Source organism: Gadus macrocephalus, chromosome 1, assembly GCF_031168955.1.
Source record: "Gadus macrocephalus chromosome 1, ASM3116895v1".
Taxonomy (NCBI): Eukaryota; Metazoa; Chordata; class Actinopteri; order Gadiformes; family Gadidae; genus Gadus; species Gadus macrocephalus.
Window position 1 is genome coordinate 20,823,129 of NC_082382.1, and position 16,581 is coordinate 20,839,709.

The 16,581-nt window shown below is 46.9% G+C and overlaps 1 protein-coding gene across 1 annotated transcript in view; it reads left to right on the top strand.

The window, feature by feature from the left end:
* Nucleotides 1-1,121: 1,121 nt before the first annotated feature.
* The window catches only part of nphp4 (nephronophthisis 4), a 51,845-nt gene continuing 36,385 nt past the window's right edge, over nucleotides 1,122-16,581 (top strand). The window contains exons 1-3 of the mRNA XM_060060040.1: nucleotides 1,122-1,130; nucleotides 1,246-1,389; nucleotides 3,547-3,748. Of these exons, the coding sequence (XP_059916023.1) occupies nucleotides 1,122-1,130; nucleotides 1,246-1,389; nucleotides 3,547-3,748 (355 nt within the window). The remainder of the gene's footprint in view (nucleotides 1,131-1,245; nucleotides 1,390-3,546; nucleotides 3,749-16,581) is intronic.

Consider the following 16,581-nt stretch of genomic DNA (forward strand, 5'->3'; position numbering starts at 1 on the left):
GTGTGTGCGTGTGAAAGAGACACTCCACCAGGCGTATGTGTGAACATGCAGGCTCCTCTCCTTGGCCTCAGTGGTCTCTTTAACACAGCGGGGACGTCGCAGACAGTCCCCATTAGTCCACTTCTATCTGTCTGCCTCCACGCACGCACACGCACATTCACACTCACACACCCTTCTGGGAACAAAAATCCCTTTGTGGGGACTTTGATGATATGAGAGCCGAGTGGAAGCACCACACACACACATACTCACGCACACACACACACGGAAAATGAATATGTTTGTGCATGTGCATGTGCACGTACAGTGATAGCGACGGCTGTAGAAGCTGTAGACAGACATACACAGACACACGCACAGAGACACATACACACACACACACATACACACACACACACACACACACACTTTGGCTCAGAGCTGCCGGATAGGGTCAATTATATTGAACTTGTTCAAGACTGAGTGTGAGTTACGATTGAGTCAGTTCCTGTACAAAGCCCCCATCAGAGGATCTCCAAGCCTCGCTTTGCATTCTCAAATTGAATCTCGGCTCTGGCTTAACAATGACTTCATAGGAATTTAATTTACCTTGTGTTACGCGTGCTTGCAACAGTGTGTCTCTGGGTGTGCACGTTTGAGTGCATGTGTGTATTTAGCGTACGTGGGCACGTTTGACGTCTTCCTGTTTGTTGCCATTAGTCTACAGTTGACACATAAAACAAATTTAAAATGGGTATTTTGACTCTAAACATGTTGCCTGTGACATCAACTACAGTTAAGTGCCAGGAAAAGCTTGATCATCATTTGAATAAATCAATGAATATGAATTCCGCATTTTTGATATGTTTTACCCTGATGCAGTCTTTTATTTATATAATAATACTATAGGGATTTTAGGGATGGTACATCTCAGCAAAGTGCATTCTTAATTCAGCAGTAGTAGTGCATGTCAGCAAAGTGCATTCTAAATTCAGCAGCAGTACATCCCAGCAAAGTCCATTCTAAATTCAGCAGTAGTAGTGTACATCCCAGCAAAGTGCATTCTTAATTCAACACTTGAAGTGTATTTCCCCAACAAAGTCCAACACCAGAGCTCTGAGCCAAACGACAGACAGACCGAGATGCCGTCTGTGAGACGTCGTGTATGTAATATCGTGTCAAGATGACGCTGTATCCAGATCAGAACCCATCCTATGTGATCCATAAGGTCCTGCCCCCGCCCATCCAGACGGTCCTGGGCTGCAGGTCCAGTTCCGGGTGGATGATGGCTTCCTGAAGGCTGGGGAGCGGCGCTGGTTCCTGGGCTACCTGGCCCAGCAGACCCTGCAGGTGGACGTCTGGGACAGCGCCTCCCTGCTGCTGGTGGGGTCCTGCTGTGTCCCGCTAAAGGTGCGTGCTAGTCTTGGTTTCAACCGTTTATAAATCCCATGGCATGCCACCAGGTGTGGTGTGATTAGCCGCTACAAGCCGTTTTGGAAATCTGCCCCTTATGACATCACAGGTGGGCGTGTCCACCTAGATGTGTGCTGGATAGATCAGTCTACCAGCCTACCCAGTGGACTGTAGCAAACGTTGCTCATCTATCCATCACACATCTAGGTGGACACGCCCACCTGTGATGTCATAAGGGGCAGCTAATCACAGCACACCATTAAAAGGTGTTTCGTTTTAAAGCACATTCATTAAAACTGGATTGGCAAAAGTTTTAAAGGTATTCCTTGAGCTGTCTTCCACAACAACCACACAATCAATCCACCACTTTAAAACTTTAAAATCAAACATTGTTAATGACCTAACTTGCATGCAAGTTTTGAAAACATTTTGACCCGGGATTGACTTTAGATCTTTGGTATGCACATATGTAAAGTGATTCTGATTCTTTGGAGTGAATTGATTGCAGGATAGAAATGTAAAAGGAAAAGATTCCCACAGGCTATGTTGCGACTGAGACTGAAACTGAGAAACTTTTCTGTTTATGCAGGTGTTATAGGGCATAAAAGGTTAGCAAAGGCTAAGTTGCACCATCTATCTTTGAACAGGGAAATTGTTGACACTACTGTACGAGCAAATGTCACCGCTGAGGTTTATTTTTGGTTTATAAATCAAATTTTCCCCTGCCACACAAATATTTGACGTCCACCTCTTGAACCTCAACCTTTTAGTCCGAGGTTCAAAGGTCACTCAAGTCCGATGTATTGCCTGTTCAAATGAGACGAAGGAAACAGGCACTTTGTTGTTTGCACTTGTTTTCGGATCAATGTTTGAACTCAGCCGTACGTCCCTCCGTGCTACGTCGGCCCACTGCGGTGCTTTGTCTCGTTGCCTTGGGGGACGCCAACCCCCACAGCCCAATGGATCTTTGTAATTACTATTGGAAAAAGATTCCTTGTCTCAAATTGATCTCACCGGGCTTCGTCAAAGCTACAGGGGATTTCTCTGGAAAAGGTCAACCGGGCCCTTCTCCCGCTCCTATCTCCAGGCAAACTCGTGCCATTCCTCTCTGAAGTTAAGAGGAATTTAATTAGTCTAATCGGAGAACCGTGCAAGCATCACATTTGTCTGAGGGAAATTAATCCATCACTGAGAGACGGGGACAAGTGGCATTTATTTTTCAAATGAAGAAACCCGGCAGTGGGCCTGCGATTTACCTGACATTACCAGATTTGATCGCATGGTTTGGTTGTCCATTCAATCTTTAACGATTCTGTTCGCTGTTCTTAGCGAACTAAGTTTCCACGCATAATTTTGTTACAAGTCTGAAGCTGTATTTAATTTGATGCTTTCAAAAAACTTACTGCCACCACAGTGGAGACGACGACCTTTCGATTGGTACTGTTTTCTCATCTATTCTTCATAATTATCTCCTGAATTCATGCATTAAGGGCCCGCGTCCGCATGACGCCTTGTCCTCAGCTCCCTTACCCTTTTTAAAATAGTTTCCACTAAGGACAGAGTTAGTGGATGATATGCTCTCGAGCAGTGGTTATCAACTGGCGGGCGTTGCGACCTGCAATTCTTTTTCCATTTAAAATAAACTAGATATTTCTTTTTCCTTACTACTACTTTTTAATTTTCTACTTCTTCTTTTTTTATTGCTAGAGTAATGTGCTTTGAAGGCAGGGCTTTAAAAATGTGTTTATTCATGTTAAAAAAACAAAAGGGGGCACCCTATTTTTTAACAATAAATTAGCTTGGTTTGAATTGTATAAAAAGTGGGTCGCAACTTAATTACCAGGGGAAACAGTGTGTTGGGGTTAAGCTAGGGTTAGGGCGCTCGCTTGTCTGGTTGCCATGGAAACCGTCAACAAAGTATGGAGATACGCTGCAGGTTTAAAGAAAAAAAGCACAGCACAGCACGCAAGCGCCTCTTCCCAGCACCATGCCAGCGCTCACCATTTTCCGCCCAGTGTACCCTCTGGGGTCAGGGTTCACAGCAGGGTACCGTAACGGAGCCTTCCACCATCTTTGGACCCCGGTCATGTTAACCATCAGAAATACATTCACTACATGCACCTCCTCCTCCCCCCCCCCCCTCCCCCTCCCCAGCACATGCTTCGCCAGGGTCGGTCGGCAGTGCAGGCCCTCCATGAGCTGGAGGTCCTGGCGACGGAGTACGCCAGCGAGGAGACCCCCCTCCACCTCGGGGGAGAGGGGGGTCCGAACCGGGGCAGCGGGGGCCACCACCAGAGCCTGGTCAACATCAACACGGTGCTCAGGGGTCGCCTGTACGTGCGCACGGGGAACATCGGTAAGACAACTCCGACTATGCTTTTTTTTTTACTGTTTTTTTACTGTTTACTCATTAGACGTTTTTGTCGAAAGTGACTTACAGCGAAATTCAAATGCATGACACTTGTTGTTACGTAGCAGATTAGGTGTTGGGGCATCTTGCTCAAGGATGCCTGCAGGTAGTGGTGTTGATGTTGAGGAATCGAACCCAGGACCTTCTGGCTTGGAGAAGGAACTTCCTTGTCACTTCACTGTCGTCCTATCTTGCTCTGCTCTGCAGTGTTCATGACATTTATTCATTTGCCGGCGGGTTGGTGATGTGCAGTACGTTTTGAAGCAGAGAAGGTTGGATAACACTCCATTAGTCCACATTAGGGATGTGGCTCACACTTCTTTACTCGGTACTAAAAGCCTCTAATCCAATCTGAAGATGGAGCCTTCGCTCAGATCAGCTCTTTGAAAATCAGACAAAGACATTTTCGTAATCACATTATTTCGGACAAATCGACCCATTTCGACTTGACGATATGATCGGGTTCCCCCGGCCGTCTGCCGAGTGCATGCTCTCATGGATACCTTGTATGGAGTACATTGCTCTTATGGATAACAAAGATCCTCCGTATTGATGATCTCTCACCACTCCTGGTTGTCTGAACTAAACAGATGCGTGATCAATGCCCTTCGAGAACTATGATGAAAAGGAAAATAATCCCATTAATTACCTCTTTATCAAGCAGGACGGACGATGATATAGGGAGTGGTAATGTGAGATAAATGTGACTATAATATGTATAATATTATAGAACTGTGATTGAGTAGAATCACATGGCAAATGAAAAATCGAATCAAAGGTGCATGAGAAAAAAACGCACATGGGTGCCGATGTAACGATGATATGAGCTTCATCACAACGGCAAGGGACGTCCATTACAGGCGGAAGCAGGGGCAGGGAAGGAGCTCTCCATTAGCACTAGGTAGTTTCTAGGGCTGTAACGATACGCGTATCAAACCGAAAATCGCGATACTCAAAGCCACAAACCTGTCTCGCGGTGTGAGAAGGCAGAAGCGCGATATGCCCTTTTACTCTTCGGTCAAATTGTCCGATTGAAATTTGCTAATAATTTGTCTAAATAATAGTCTGCTGACAGCGCCCCCTCCTATCGATGCCGTAAATATGTGACGAGATGCCCTCTCTGTGATCACAGCTCTCCGTGGCTACGGAGGATTGCATTTCTCCATAGCCGTCGAAGTCCTCATATGCGATATGAACGACATTTATCCAGAGTGGGCCAAGCGCGAAATTTTTTTCCTGTGTGATCCTGTCTCTATTGTTTTGTGTGATTTGACTGGCAGTTTGTCTGCTTATAGGTCGGAATGAAGCGGCCACCGATTATTGACAGGATGGGTACTTTATTCTACCGGACTCGTTCGCTTCTTCACTAGACACACGCGCTACCGCTCGCTCTCCTCGCTCGTCCACTCACTCGCTGACGTCACTCACACACGCATACGCACACTGCCATTCTCCCGCACACACATGCTACTCGTAACACTATGCCTCGTTATTGCGACGTTCATGTTTTTCCTCATCTATTGAAAGTTAGGCTATTAAACATGTTGCATTCTATACGGCCTGATTATGTCATTATTTAAGCTACATAGCCTAATAAGAAGCGCTAATAAGGATATTTGAATAAACCAACCAAACAGTTAAAGGGGCCCTATTATGCCTACCAGCAAAAAGCATCCTCCAACTGCAATCTTTGGTTATTTCTTTATTAATTTAGCTATACTTTAATAGTATTCTTTCGGTTCAAATCTGTTCAGTGTTCCAAATTATTTGTTATTAAATGTTACATTAAGATAATTGGTATTTAAGTGTTGTTTAAATAAAATGCTTTTTAAATTTAAAAGAATCGTGGGATGTATCGAACCGTGGGTCAAAAATCGTGATACAAACCGAATCGTGAATTTGTGTATCGTTACAGCCCTAGTTTCTAGAGCAGTGGTTCTCAAACTGTGATGCGGTATTTAGTCGTACCACTAAATTTGACGTCTGCGTGTTTGTTGACATTTATCATGTTAAACAGTTGACACATAAAACACATTTAAAACGGGTATTTTGATTATAAACAGGTTGTGTGAGACATCAACTGCAGTTAGGTGCCAGGAAAAGCTTAGATCGTCATTTGAATAAAATCAATGAATTATGAATTCCACATTTTAGATAACCGACCTAGCTTCTTTATAACCAAGACCCTCTTCTTTCTTTTTTCTTTCTTTTTTTTGAACACAAGTTTGAGATCTACTGTTCGAGAGCAATGTGTCCGAGTGCCAGCCCTTAATGCAGCAGTCCCAGTGAACATCCGCCCCTGCTACCATTGTTACAGTGTTCAGACCCCCCGTCCTGGGCTTTACCGGTCACATGTCCCTCCACAGTCTGTACAACGGCTGTCTCTGGCCTATATCTTACCCTAGAAACCTCACCTTAAGTGCCATTCCTTACTTTTACCTTTCTTTCTTTTCTTATTTTTGTGGTGGGTCCTTTGTGATATCTGGGCCACTTTGTCCTCTGTGTCCATCTCTTTTGGACGACTGGCTCAAACTGGTTCTCGCCTTCTCCGACCCCCCCCCCCCCCCCATGCTGTACACTCCTCAAAGCAAAGGGTCCAAACGGCTTCCTGAAACCTGCCAGCCGGCTCCACATTAAACAAGCAGCACAGATGAATGCAGAGAGAAGAAGGGCCCGATAATGGAGAGGAATGACAGAACGGGCGTAATTAATGTGGTGCAGGGCAATGCAAGCAATGTAATGAGATGTTTGCCATGGGTGGATAATTTCCTCTGTGTCTTGTACTGTAATGGGTGTTGGTAAAATGGCCCGTTAATATTAATTATTCCTAATGATAATATGTCCCTCTCCGAGTGATGAATGAGCACAATCGCCAAAACATGTAAGGAGTCACTTAAGAGGAGTTGGGAGAATGGATGCCGTCTGCCTCTATTCATTCCTTTGTTGTAAAAGCCGTGGTTTGTGAGGGCAGGGGTTGTGTGGAGGACATGGTTAGTTTGAGTCATTCGGTTCTAGCCTACCAGTATAGCCGAAACATGAGCTTTTGCTAACACCATTCCTGCGTTAACTTCCAATAAAGTTATACGAACCCTTTGTTTGAATGCTAAATCATCTCTCTCTCTCTCTCTCTCTCTCACTCTCTCTCTCACTCTCACACTCACTCACTCTCACTCTCTCTCTCTAATATCTTGGATTCATGACATCCTTTTGTGGCCAAGTTTATATCGGAAATGAAATGTTTAATAACAACAGTGATGCAGATGCGAAATGAGCAACCACGGCAATTAAGAATAACGCATAAGTTGATGTGGAGAGTGCCAGGAGGCACAACACATTGAGAAAACATTTCACAAGTTTTGGGGAAGCCCACTCGAGGCGCCCACCAAATCATCAACTGTCAAACTGCCAAATCAATCCCTCGCTCATCTCGCTCTCTCCTCTTCCTCTCCTTCTCCGTCTCTCTCCCTCCCTGTGGTTCCCCATCCCCTTTAATGTCTTTGTCCCCAGACTCTCTTTTTATAGCCAATTAATACTATCTTCCACTTACTTGCAGTGTTGTCACTTAATTTGCCTCTCCCTTTCTCCCCGCTCTCTCACCTGTACGTCTGTCTGAAACTGTCTGTCTGTGTGTCTGAATCTCTGTCTGTGTGTGTCACTCTCTCACCTGTCAGCCTCAACTATATTGTCTGTTAGTCTTTCCGTCTGTCTATCTTTGTCTCTCTCTCTCTCTGTCTGTCCGTCCTCCCACTAGGTCTGTCTGTCTGTGTCTCTCTCTCTCCCACTCTCCTCACTCTCTGTGTGTCTGTCTGTCAGTGTGCTGTCTTCATAGGTCTCTCGCCCTCTTCTCATCAAGCAGTGGGGGCTGTACTGTAATGTTAGCTGGGTGTGCAGTGATGTGTGTGGGGTGGCTATGGGCTCTGTGCAGGGTGTGCTACAGGGGGGCAGGCAGGTCATTAGTGTTTACTAAAGGAGCACTGCCAGAAGATGACATTGACTCCAGATGGATGGATAACAGACAGCACGCGTATGCAAATGCAGGCCGGCAAGCAGACACACACACACACACACACACACACACACACACACACACACACACACACACACACACACACACACACACACACACACACACACACAGACAGGCGCACACACACACACAGACAGGCGCGCACAGACAGACAGACAGACAGACAGACAGACAGACAGACAGACAGACAGACAGACAGACAGACAGACAGGCGCACACAACAACACACTCACACAGACACAAACTCACAGGCACTAGCATACTCTTATGCCGCTTTTCCACCGCACATGTAGCTCGACTCGACACGACTCGACACGACACGACTCGACACGGTAGCAGCACGGGTGCTTTTCCACCGCAAATAGTACCTCCTGGACGTGGGCGGGGTCGGCTGCGCGAAAGGGCCGTGACGTATTTGTGTACGCGACGCAAACAACACCTACGTAACCCACACATGGACAGAACCCACATAACAACAATGGAGGACATCGATCGCATTACTATTATTAGCTGGCATGTTGAAGAAGTTGGAGAAGTGGAACATGTTGGCTGCGGCGCTGCTATGGATGTTACCAGCATGGTTGCCATGTCGCTCTCGTGACTTCGTCACACTCTCTGGCCAATCAGTCGCCGGCCGTCTGCCGACGTCACCTTTTAGCATCGGCTCAGCTCGCTTGGAACCTAGAGCGAGTAGGTACTAGAAAAAGCAGCCACTTCAGGTACCAGATACCATGGTACCGCGGTGGAAACGCAAAAAATGCGAGCTGAGTCGAGTCGTGTCGAGTCGTGTCGAGCTGGTACCATGCAGTGGAAAAGCGGCATTAGTGTGCCAGCATGGGTATGCAAAGCCCACTTGCACACACACACACCCCCACACACACACACACACACACAAATACACACAGATATCCCAGAGACTGGCACACTCCTATCTGCCAGTCACACACGCCTGCTCTTTCATGCGCACACTTTCATGCACGCCATTAGAGAGGGACAGACAGCCGGCCAGACAGGTGTAGCTGAGCGTGGACAGGGATTGTGTTGACAGGCAGCCGAGAGGAGCAGAGACGGGGACGACGAGATGAGAGAGAGCAGGAGGATGGAGGCGGAGGCGTCGAATGCACCCCGGTGGAGAGGAGAGCAGAGGGGGGAGAGAGAGAGGGAGGAAGTAAACAGAGACAAGAACCGAAGTGTGAGGAGAATGACAGAGGAGGGAGAGGGACTGGGGACCGACAGGGTGAGAGCATGCCTAGCAGACACACTAACCCATGTGCTGGAGGGCATGCTACACCTCATGATATTCTAATATCAATCGAGCCTGTTGTGAGGCCAGGAAGCCGCTGGGAAGTGGGGGAGGGAGACATATGTTGCAGAGCTTGGGTCGCGCCACGTGCTCCTGGATGAGAGTGAACAGAGTGCAACGCTCTGATTTGATTTGACTCCATTTGCCCTTTTGATTTGTTCCTCTCCAAAAACACGACCCCCCCCCCCCCCCTCGCTCTGTCACACACACTCACACAAAAAACAGACACATACGCACACAGACAGACAGACTCATTAGCTCTAAAACACACAATCACCAGCTCGCTAGCGCTCAAACATACACACAGACACACACACACCCACAGACACACACACAAACACACTCACTAGCTCTCAAACACACACACAAACACACATGGCCACATACCCTACCCTCAACACAACCACACATACAAACAACCTCAAACACGCACATCCTCAAACACAACCCCAAACTGAGACACACCTAATAAACACATCGGTGAATGCTCGTCCACGGGTAACTTGACCGTCCACATGAAGCAACTCCACCACACAACTGAACCGGGCCTTCATGTCACATTGTACGGCCTTATCTCGCTGGAAAGCCATCAGCTTTCATCTGGAGCATTGACTCGCAGTCTGTCGTCCCACCTGTATGAAGAAAGAGGAGCCAAACGGCACGTGAAATACAATTTCATCATTGCAAAGGGGGCTTGACAAGTAATTAATTAAGTGGTAATGATATATATACTGTCAAGCCTGTTCAATCACGTCGCAAAGCCGCCGTTATTATTCACAGCACCAAAGGGCTTCGGAAGAATGAGCCGCTTCATTAGAATAACAATAAAAATAGTTGTAGTCATGTGTCACATTGTGCTTGAAACGATGGCAGTGGTGACTGTCTGCGCGGGATTCCTCTGTGGTTTAAGAGGATGAAAACAGCCTGGTTATTAAATTCCCCCACCACTCCGAAACCTCATAAAACTGCGGGAGCGTGTTTGGCGCAGCGTTTGACAAGCGCTAACGTCCACTAGCTGTAAAACGCAGCGAGCAGTAGTGGGAGGGGGTGAGGAGGCTCCAGGTCACAGCCGCTGTGCTGTTTTAGAGCTGCTCCTCAAATGGCTTCCTCCATGGAGCAGCGTTGTGTGACGACAAAGAGACACATTCACAAGCCTTGAAACATGTTTGTTGAAGAAAACATAGTTTGCGCCCGGTAGTAAAGAGCATGTATTTAGTAGTTGGTCAGTCGTCTTGTTGGTTGGTGAATACTTTGTGGCCTTTATAGTCAAGAAGGGTATTTGGGGAGTTTGAATCCCTTGAAAAGTTCTCTGTTCCAACCCCACTGGACTTACTGTGGCTGAAGTCCTTCAGCACTGACTTTGAGACACTTTTTCTTGTGCCAGGAACTGTACGGCAACCCTTTAGCTGCTTTGCATAATACTGGGCAGCAGGTTTGAGTGACAAGTGCAAGCTAATTTAAGTTAATTAACAGGGATGGATCGACTGTTTGGATGGGGTGTGTCACAATGTTGTGACTCCTAAAACGGTGGGAAATGGTCTTAACACAAATTTGTCTAGATTAACGTTTACAGTGAGGAAATGTACATTTTAAAAGGGTGCTGATTTCCATATAGCACATTTCTAAATGAGATATAAGTAATTATTTATCGATGAAACGCGAAATAAATATTACCTCATCGACAAGTTGGTATGTTGTGTCAAATTATCAAAATGCACGTTCAATTTATTGAAATGAATAATTCAGCTCTCAGCTCTGAGATCAGTGGGCAGGATAATGAATGACAGGAGGAATATGATAACAAGTTAATTTGCATGTCAAATATAATTTCATTTAACGAAGGCTTAACGTGCGAGATGATGATGTTGGTGTGTGTGTGTGTGTGTGTGTGTTCTAAGCATTAAGTGGAGCAGGTTTTAATGAGAGGTCCGTCCAGCGAGGGCTGCCCTGACAGCGCTAAAGCAGGGATGTCTTTTTTCGCACAAGATATGTCCGTTGCAGTTAAATATTTGTTTTTTGCAGCTGAATCCAGACACAACATCATTACGCAGGGATAAGTTATATTTACAGATTGCTTTTTCCGACTTTGTTTTGTTTATTTTATTTTCTATACCTGATTCCGGCGTTTTAGCATTCATTTAGACTTAATTTAGGGTGTTTTGTTTGAGAATTATTTCCAATCCCCTTCCTGTAGCTTGTTTTATCCCTTGAAAATAAGCAGCTTTGAACCAATTATGTAGAGCAACGAGAAAGGGGACTAATTAGTTTGTTGTGACACAGTTAATAATCCCTACATAGTTACACATAGAAGTTATATATCTACTTAGAATAATATATCAACTCAACTAAATGCTTACCAAATGCTCAAATGAAGCAGCGCCTCTTTAAGGGCTCTAAGATCGACCGGTCGACTCTGAGATCTAATCTCACTGGGTAATGCGACCAGACTCGCTGGGTTTTTTGCTTTTTAAATCAGGGATCCATTCAGCTGGGCTGTCACCATTTGTTGGAGAGCTTCCCTACCAGCTAAATGGTGGCGTGTTGGAGGGGAGAGGAGGAAGTGGACCAACATGGCCCCGTAGGGAGCTGATGGGCTTCAGGCCCTTGTTCTCTAAAAGACGTCCCCCGGTGCTGTGAATGGCGAGACCTGCCCTTGGATGGCTAAATCATCAGTATCCCCGAACCTCCTTTTTGTTGTATTTATCCAGGCTTTAATAATGATGTTTTATGTAGGACAGTGTGACCTAGGGCAGTGTCTGCTAGAATTCTACCAAGAGCCATCGTGATCGACTTAAGCATCACATTCAATGTGCTGTTTGTTGTGGGTGGTTATTTGTGTTTTACTCCACCACTTTTCTTTTACTATTTTAACAACTTTACGATCATACATTTGGTGCGCTTTATTCTTAAGGTCAAGCTGTAGTTAAACACAGGACATATTAACGAACAGGTACGGTTGAGGTGCATTTGGGATCGAACCCAGAACTATTGGGTTGGGAGATTCATTGCATTCATAGCCACTACTACTACCACACTATCCTGCCCCTGTTAGATCCTATTGTGGAATTGTTTGACGAAAACAACCGATGGCCTCTCTTTTCATTCCTGCTACATGGCTCAGAGGCTTTCAACGGATTTGAGCGTGCGTCATAATGCCTACTGTCCCACAGCCAGTGATCTAAACCTAAATGGGGGTGAAGTCTGGTGGAGCCGGTCTCCAGCCACATCCCCCCCGAGGGGAAAAGTCCCCCGGTTCAATTGTAAAACCAACCAAATTGAAGTGAGCATCTGGAGCCTAGTCTACTTGTTGTTGTTGCAGCCCCCCCCCCCCCCGACCTCACCACCAAGGAAAGGACTGAAAACGGGCCCTAATACCACGACCTGATATTCACCCACTCATTTATAGAGCGAGACAAAGAATAGCTGGTGGTTTAGCCAAAATCTGGGCCAGGGATTGGCTGAGCCCCACCTCCCCCCAAGAGACCCGTCCTCCATCAGGCCGGGCACGGCTCTCGTGAGCAAACGCATGTTTTATTTGGTAGAGCAGCGTGGGGAAGGAGTAAATAATTGCAGTTTCTCTGCTGATTGACTGTGAACTCAGTGAAATAGGCTGTAATGCACGGAGATGTATGTTCTGTACGTGCTGGTTTTGACTTGAACAATGCCATAGATTTGTAATCATATTGGCCGACCGTATATTGATGCATTCAGTGTTATGAAAAACATTGTTGAACTCCATTATAAGTTAATAGAGAAATTCCAATGATTGAATTTGTGTGAAAAGGGTGTCTGAATTTGTTTGCGTGTTTGTGTGAATTAGCCAGTTTTGCAAATGGTTAGAAAGAGTTTGGTTTCTATAGTGTTTTCAGACAGAAGACTATTAAGACTAATGCAGTAGTTTTGATCTAAATCATTAAAGGGCAGTTATACTGTATGTATAATATAAACAGCATTAAAGTCACATTGTGTCACATTTAAACATGGCTTAAGATGACCTGGACATAACTGTAGTCAATGCTAATCGATAAAGATTTCAATAATGTTATCAATAAAATCCCCTCATCTTTTCATTCGATAACTTTAACATATATACTACTATTTGTTCGAATTAGCATCACACAGTTGCACAGCCAGCGAAAGTGGAAACAACACTCTTAATGGGTGAATCTGAGAGTCTCCTGCCTACTAACTAGGAGGGACTCTTTCTTACACATTGCACCCTTAATTGGCCAATTACGTCCTTGAATCCCACGCACAACATCCTGCCACGACGGACACACGCGCAGACAGGGATCACAACCGCACACGCATTCATTACGTCAACAGAGGGCACGCGTCTTCGGCCCTCCTTGAGTCGAGAATACAGCTTAGGGATCACTCCTGGCTTCACTTACGTCCTCATCTGCCGGGGCCTGATAAGACCCCCTTCAGAATCCTCCCTGTTCCAGGAGAAGAAGATGAAGTGCAGGAAGATGAAGAGCAGGAGGAAGAGGGTCCGGCCCAAAGCCTGAAGCATAGCCACCGGACCTGTGAAACGCTGCCAGATGATTAAGTTTCGCTGGAGCGAATGAAGATTTATTTTTGTTGCGCTGTTGCCTAATGGTGTGCACCCCCCCCACCCTCCCCTTCTCCCCCCTCCCCCCTGACACAAGTAAACACACAATATGGCCGGCTTAATACAATCCACCTGGATAGCGCCAGCCAGCCCCCGCCTGAGATTCCCAGCGGTGGCCTTTCAGTGTTTGCGCGAGGCTGCTCATTCCAGAAAAGGTCGGCTTCCCCAGAGAGAGAGAGAGAGAGAGAGAGAGAGGAGGACGAGGAGGAGGTGGTGGAGGGAGAGACAGTAAACGGTGAAAGGCTATTTTGGGAAGATAAAAAGCTCAAACCCTGCGCAACCCCTCTTAGGACCTTGGCCCTATGAAGGGCAGGAGATGAGGTTTTTAATTTTCCTTTGAAAGGGGGCTGCTTAACCTGACGAGCATGCAGAGCAGAGACACCTGCCCTCAGATGCCTCTCCCGTGTGTGCGCGTGCGTAGGGGTGTGTGTGTGTTCTAATAAAATGGCGCCCTATTAGATACATCTCACTGAGTGCACATCCCTTCCAACACTTCCCTCACAATTAGCATCCTGCTCGGCCCAGAGTCCCGCCACTGCGATTAGCCTCAGCAGTTGTTTCAATCTCACTTGAAGGGGGTGAGTGTACAGTGGGGGGGGGGGGGTTACCTTCCATAGTCTCACCTCAGTGTTGGGGAGGGGGGGGGGGGGGGGGGTGTCATGAACGATGATTGACGCGGTAGGAGGGGAGCCAGCCCTCTGAGCCGGGCATGATCCGACGCCGCCCGGCGATAAGCCCACAGCCGGCAGATTAATTAACGTGATCCGACGATAGAGCGAACCTCCCGCGGGCAGGGTCCCGGGCTGGTCCGCGGGCCCGGCCGGTAGGATGACGACGAGGAGGAGGCTGGGAGCCTGGTCTTTATCAGCGCCTAGCAGGCTTATTGCAGCAATCCATCCATCATCAGAGTATTTATCTGCATGAGAGAGAGCGAGGGAGGGTGGGCCTTAATGAAGCGGCCGGGAATGAGATCCATCCTCCCGCACAGCTTCGTTATCGATCGAGCAATGTTTTTATTGCGAGCGAAAGTAATGTCTTTCACGCGCGGTAATGTTTGGGGACGGGGGGGGGCGGGGCGGCGGGGAAGGAGGAGGGCGGTATAAGTCAAATGAACGCGACGTTTATATTTTGGGTGTGTTTGGATTGGACGAGCGCCGGTGGCTGATCGATGATGAGAGTTACGCGGCGGGAGAAGGCAGGCGCCTCGTCCATTAATCTGCCGCGAGTGCCTGTCGCTCCGCCCGGCGGCTTGCATGGCAACGGTGGCTCATTAGTCACCGTGCGCCCCGCCCGCCCGCCGCCACCGCCGCCGCCCATTATCAGCGCGGTGATGAAGGAAGCTGTCGGGAGAACATTCGGTCGGGGTCTACTTTTGCCTCAACCCCTGCCGTATGATAAACCGCAACTCTTTCCGGGAGGTCGTTACATTTGGAAAGGCTTAAGTGCCAGCCCTCGCTCACTCACAAACAAATGTATTCGCATAAACTTCAAACTTAAATCGTCGATTTGTCACGGCGGTTTGGAAGTCGGTTATATTGCGATGGCTTAATGGTCTAATAAGCAATACCAGGAAGGAGCTACAGGTTATAATTGTGACGTTCGTTTCAGTGAATTCTTCGGTCATTAATCTGTTTTAATTATACATGTTCTAGTCTAATAATACCGTCAGAGAAAAAAAAATGATAATCGTTCCACGAAAGCTATCCTAATCAAAGAAAGAACAGTTTTTCTTTGTCACTTGGATTTATAAGTGCATCTAGACTCCACACACAGGTGCCGGCATCCTTCTGGTCGGGTGAGTCTGCAGCCCCTGTGCTATCACACACTGATTAATGTGGTCAGTGTCACGGGATAAACCCTGCCCAGAACAGAATTAGAATAGTGTTCAATGAATTACTGTTTTCCTCGTGTGGCAAGCAAACCTGGCTAACACCTATCTTTCACAGGGTTAGCCAAGTCTGGCATATGTTCTCACCTTGGTGTGTTTTTCTCTCACCTTCATAAGTGTGAAAAGACCAAAGTAGGGGAAATATGTTTAAATCATCCTTGATACGAATTTAAAGACTGATATGGGTAAATGAAGCAGGAGAGTCGCAAGCCCAGGAATATGTTTTCTATGCATAGCTTCAACAGAGTGAACAGTATATCTACATTAGCAGTCACAAGACCTGGCTGTGGGGATTGATCGCAAACAAAATCACATTTTACAGCTTAATTATCTACAAGGAGAGCCCTTCAGCGGTGCGGCTGCCTATGAAGATAGCACACTGACACACACACACACACAGCTAATCCCATCAGCGTAATCATCGCCTTCGCTCTCAATAAGACCTTGTCTGGCCTTTCCACAATGAGGCGGACTCCAACCGCTCCATCAGTGTTGTTTTGTTGCGCTCGCAACCCGGCAGGTGGTGCACACATCTTCAGGAGCCGCACCGGGCACCACGGCTGAGACCAACCAAACCCTGGGACTGCGCTTCCAGCTGTCCGTTGTCCAGGTCCCTCTGGCAGCGGCGGGGCCGTAATGAACTGCCCCGGGCAAGCCTCCGTACCTTGATCCAGGGAGAAGCCCCCCCAGCCAGGGGCTAACCTGGCCGCGGCTTAGTTTGGCCCACCGCTCTTGGTCTTTGGAAGGCCTTTAATGGCTGGCTTCAGAGAGCGTGGTTCTTGGTTTCGATTTGTTTTGTTTGTGTGTCGTCGTGTTATCTGAGAGTTTCGAAATATTCGGTCTGGATTGAGAGTTCAAATGGGAAATTTTTTTGTTCTGAAGAGATGAATCGTTCATTTTAAGCGACAAAATAATGATTCTTAAGATGCATGTTTGAGTTGTTTTG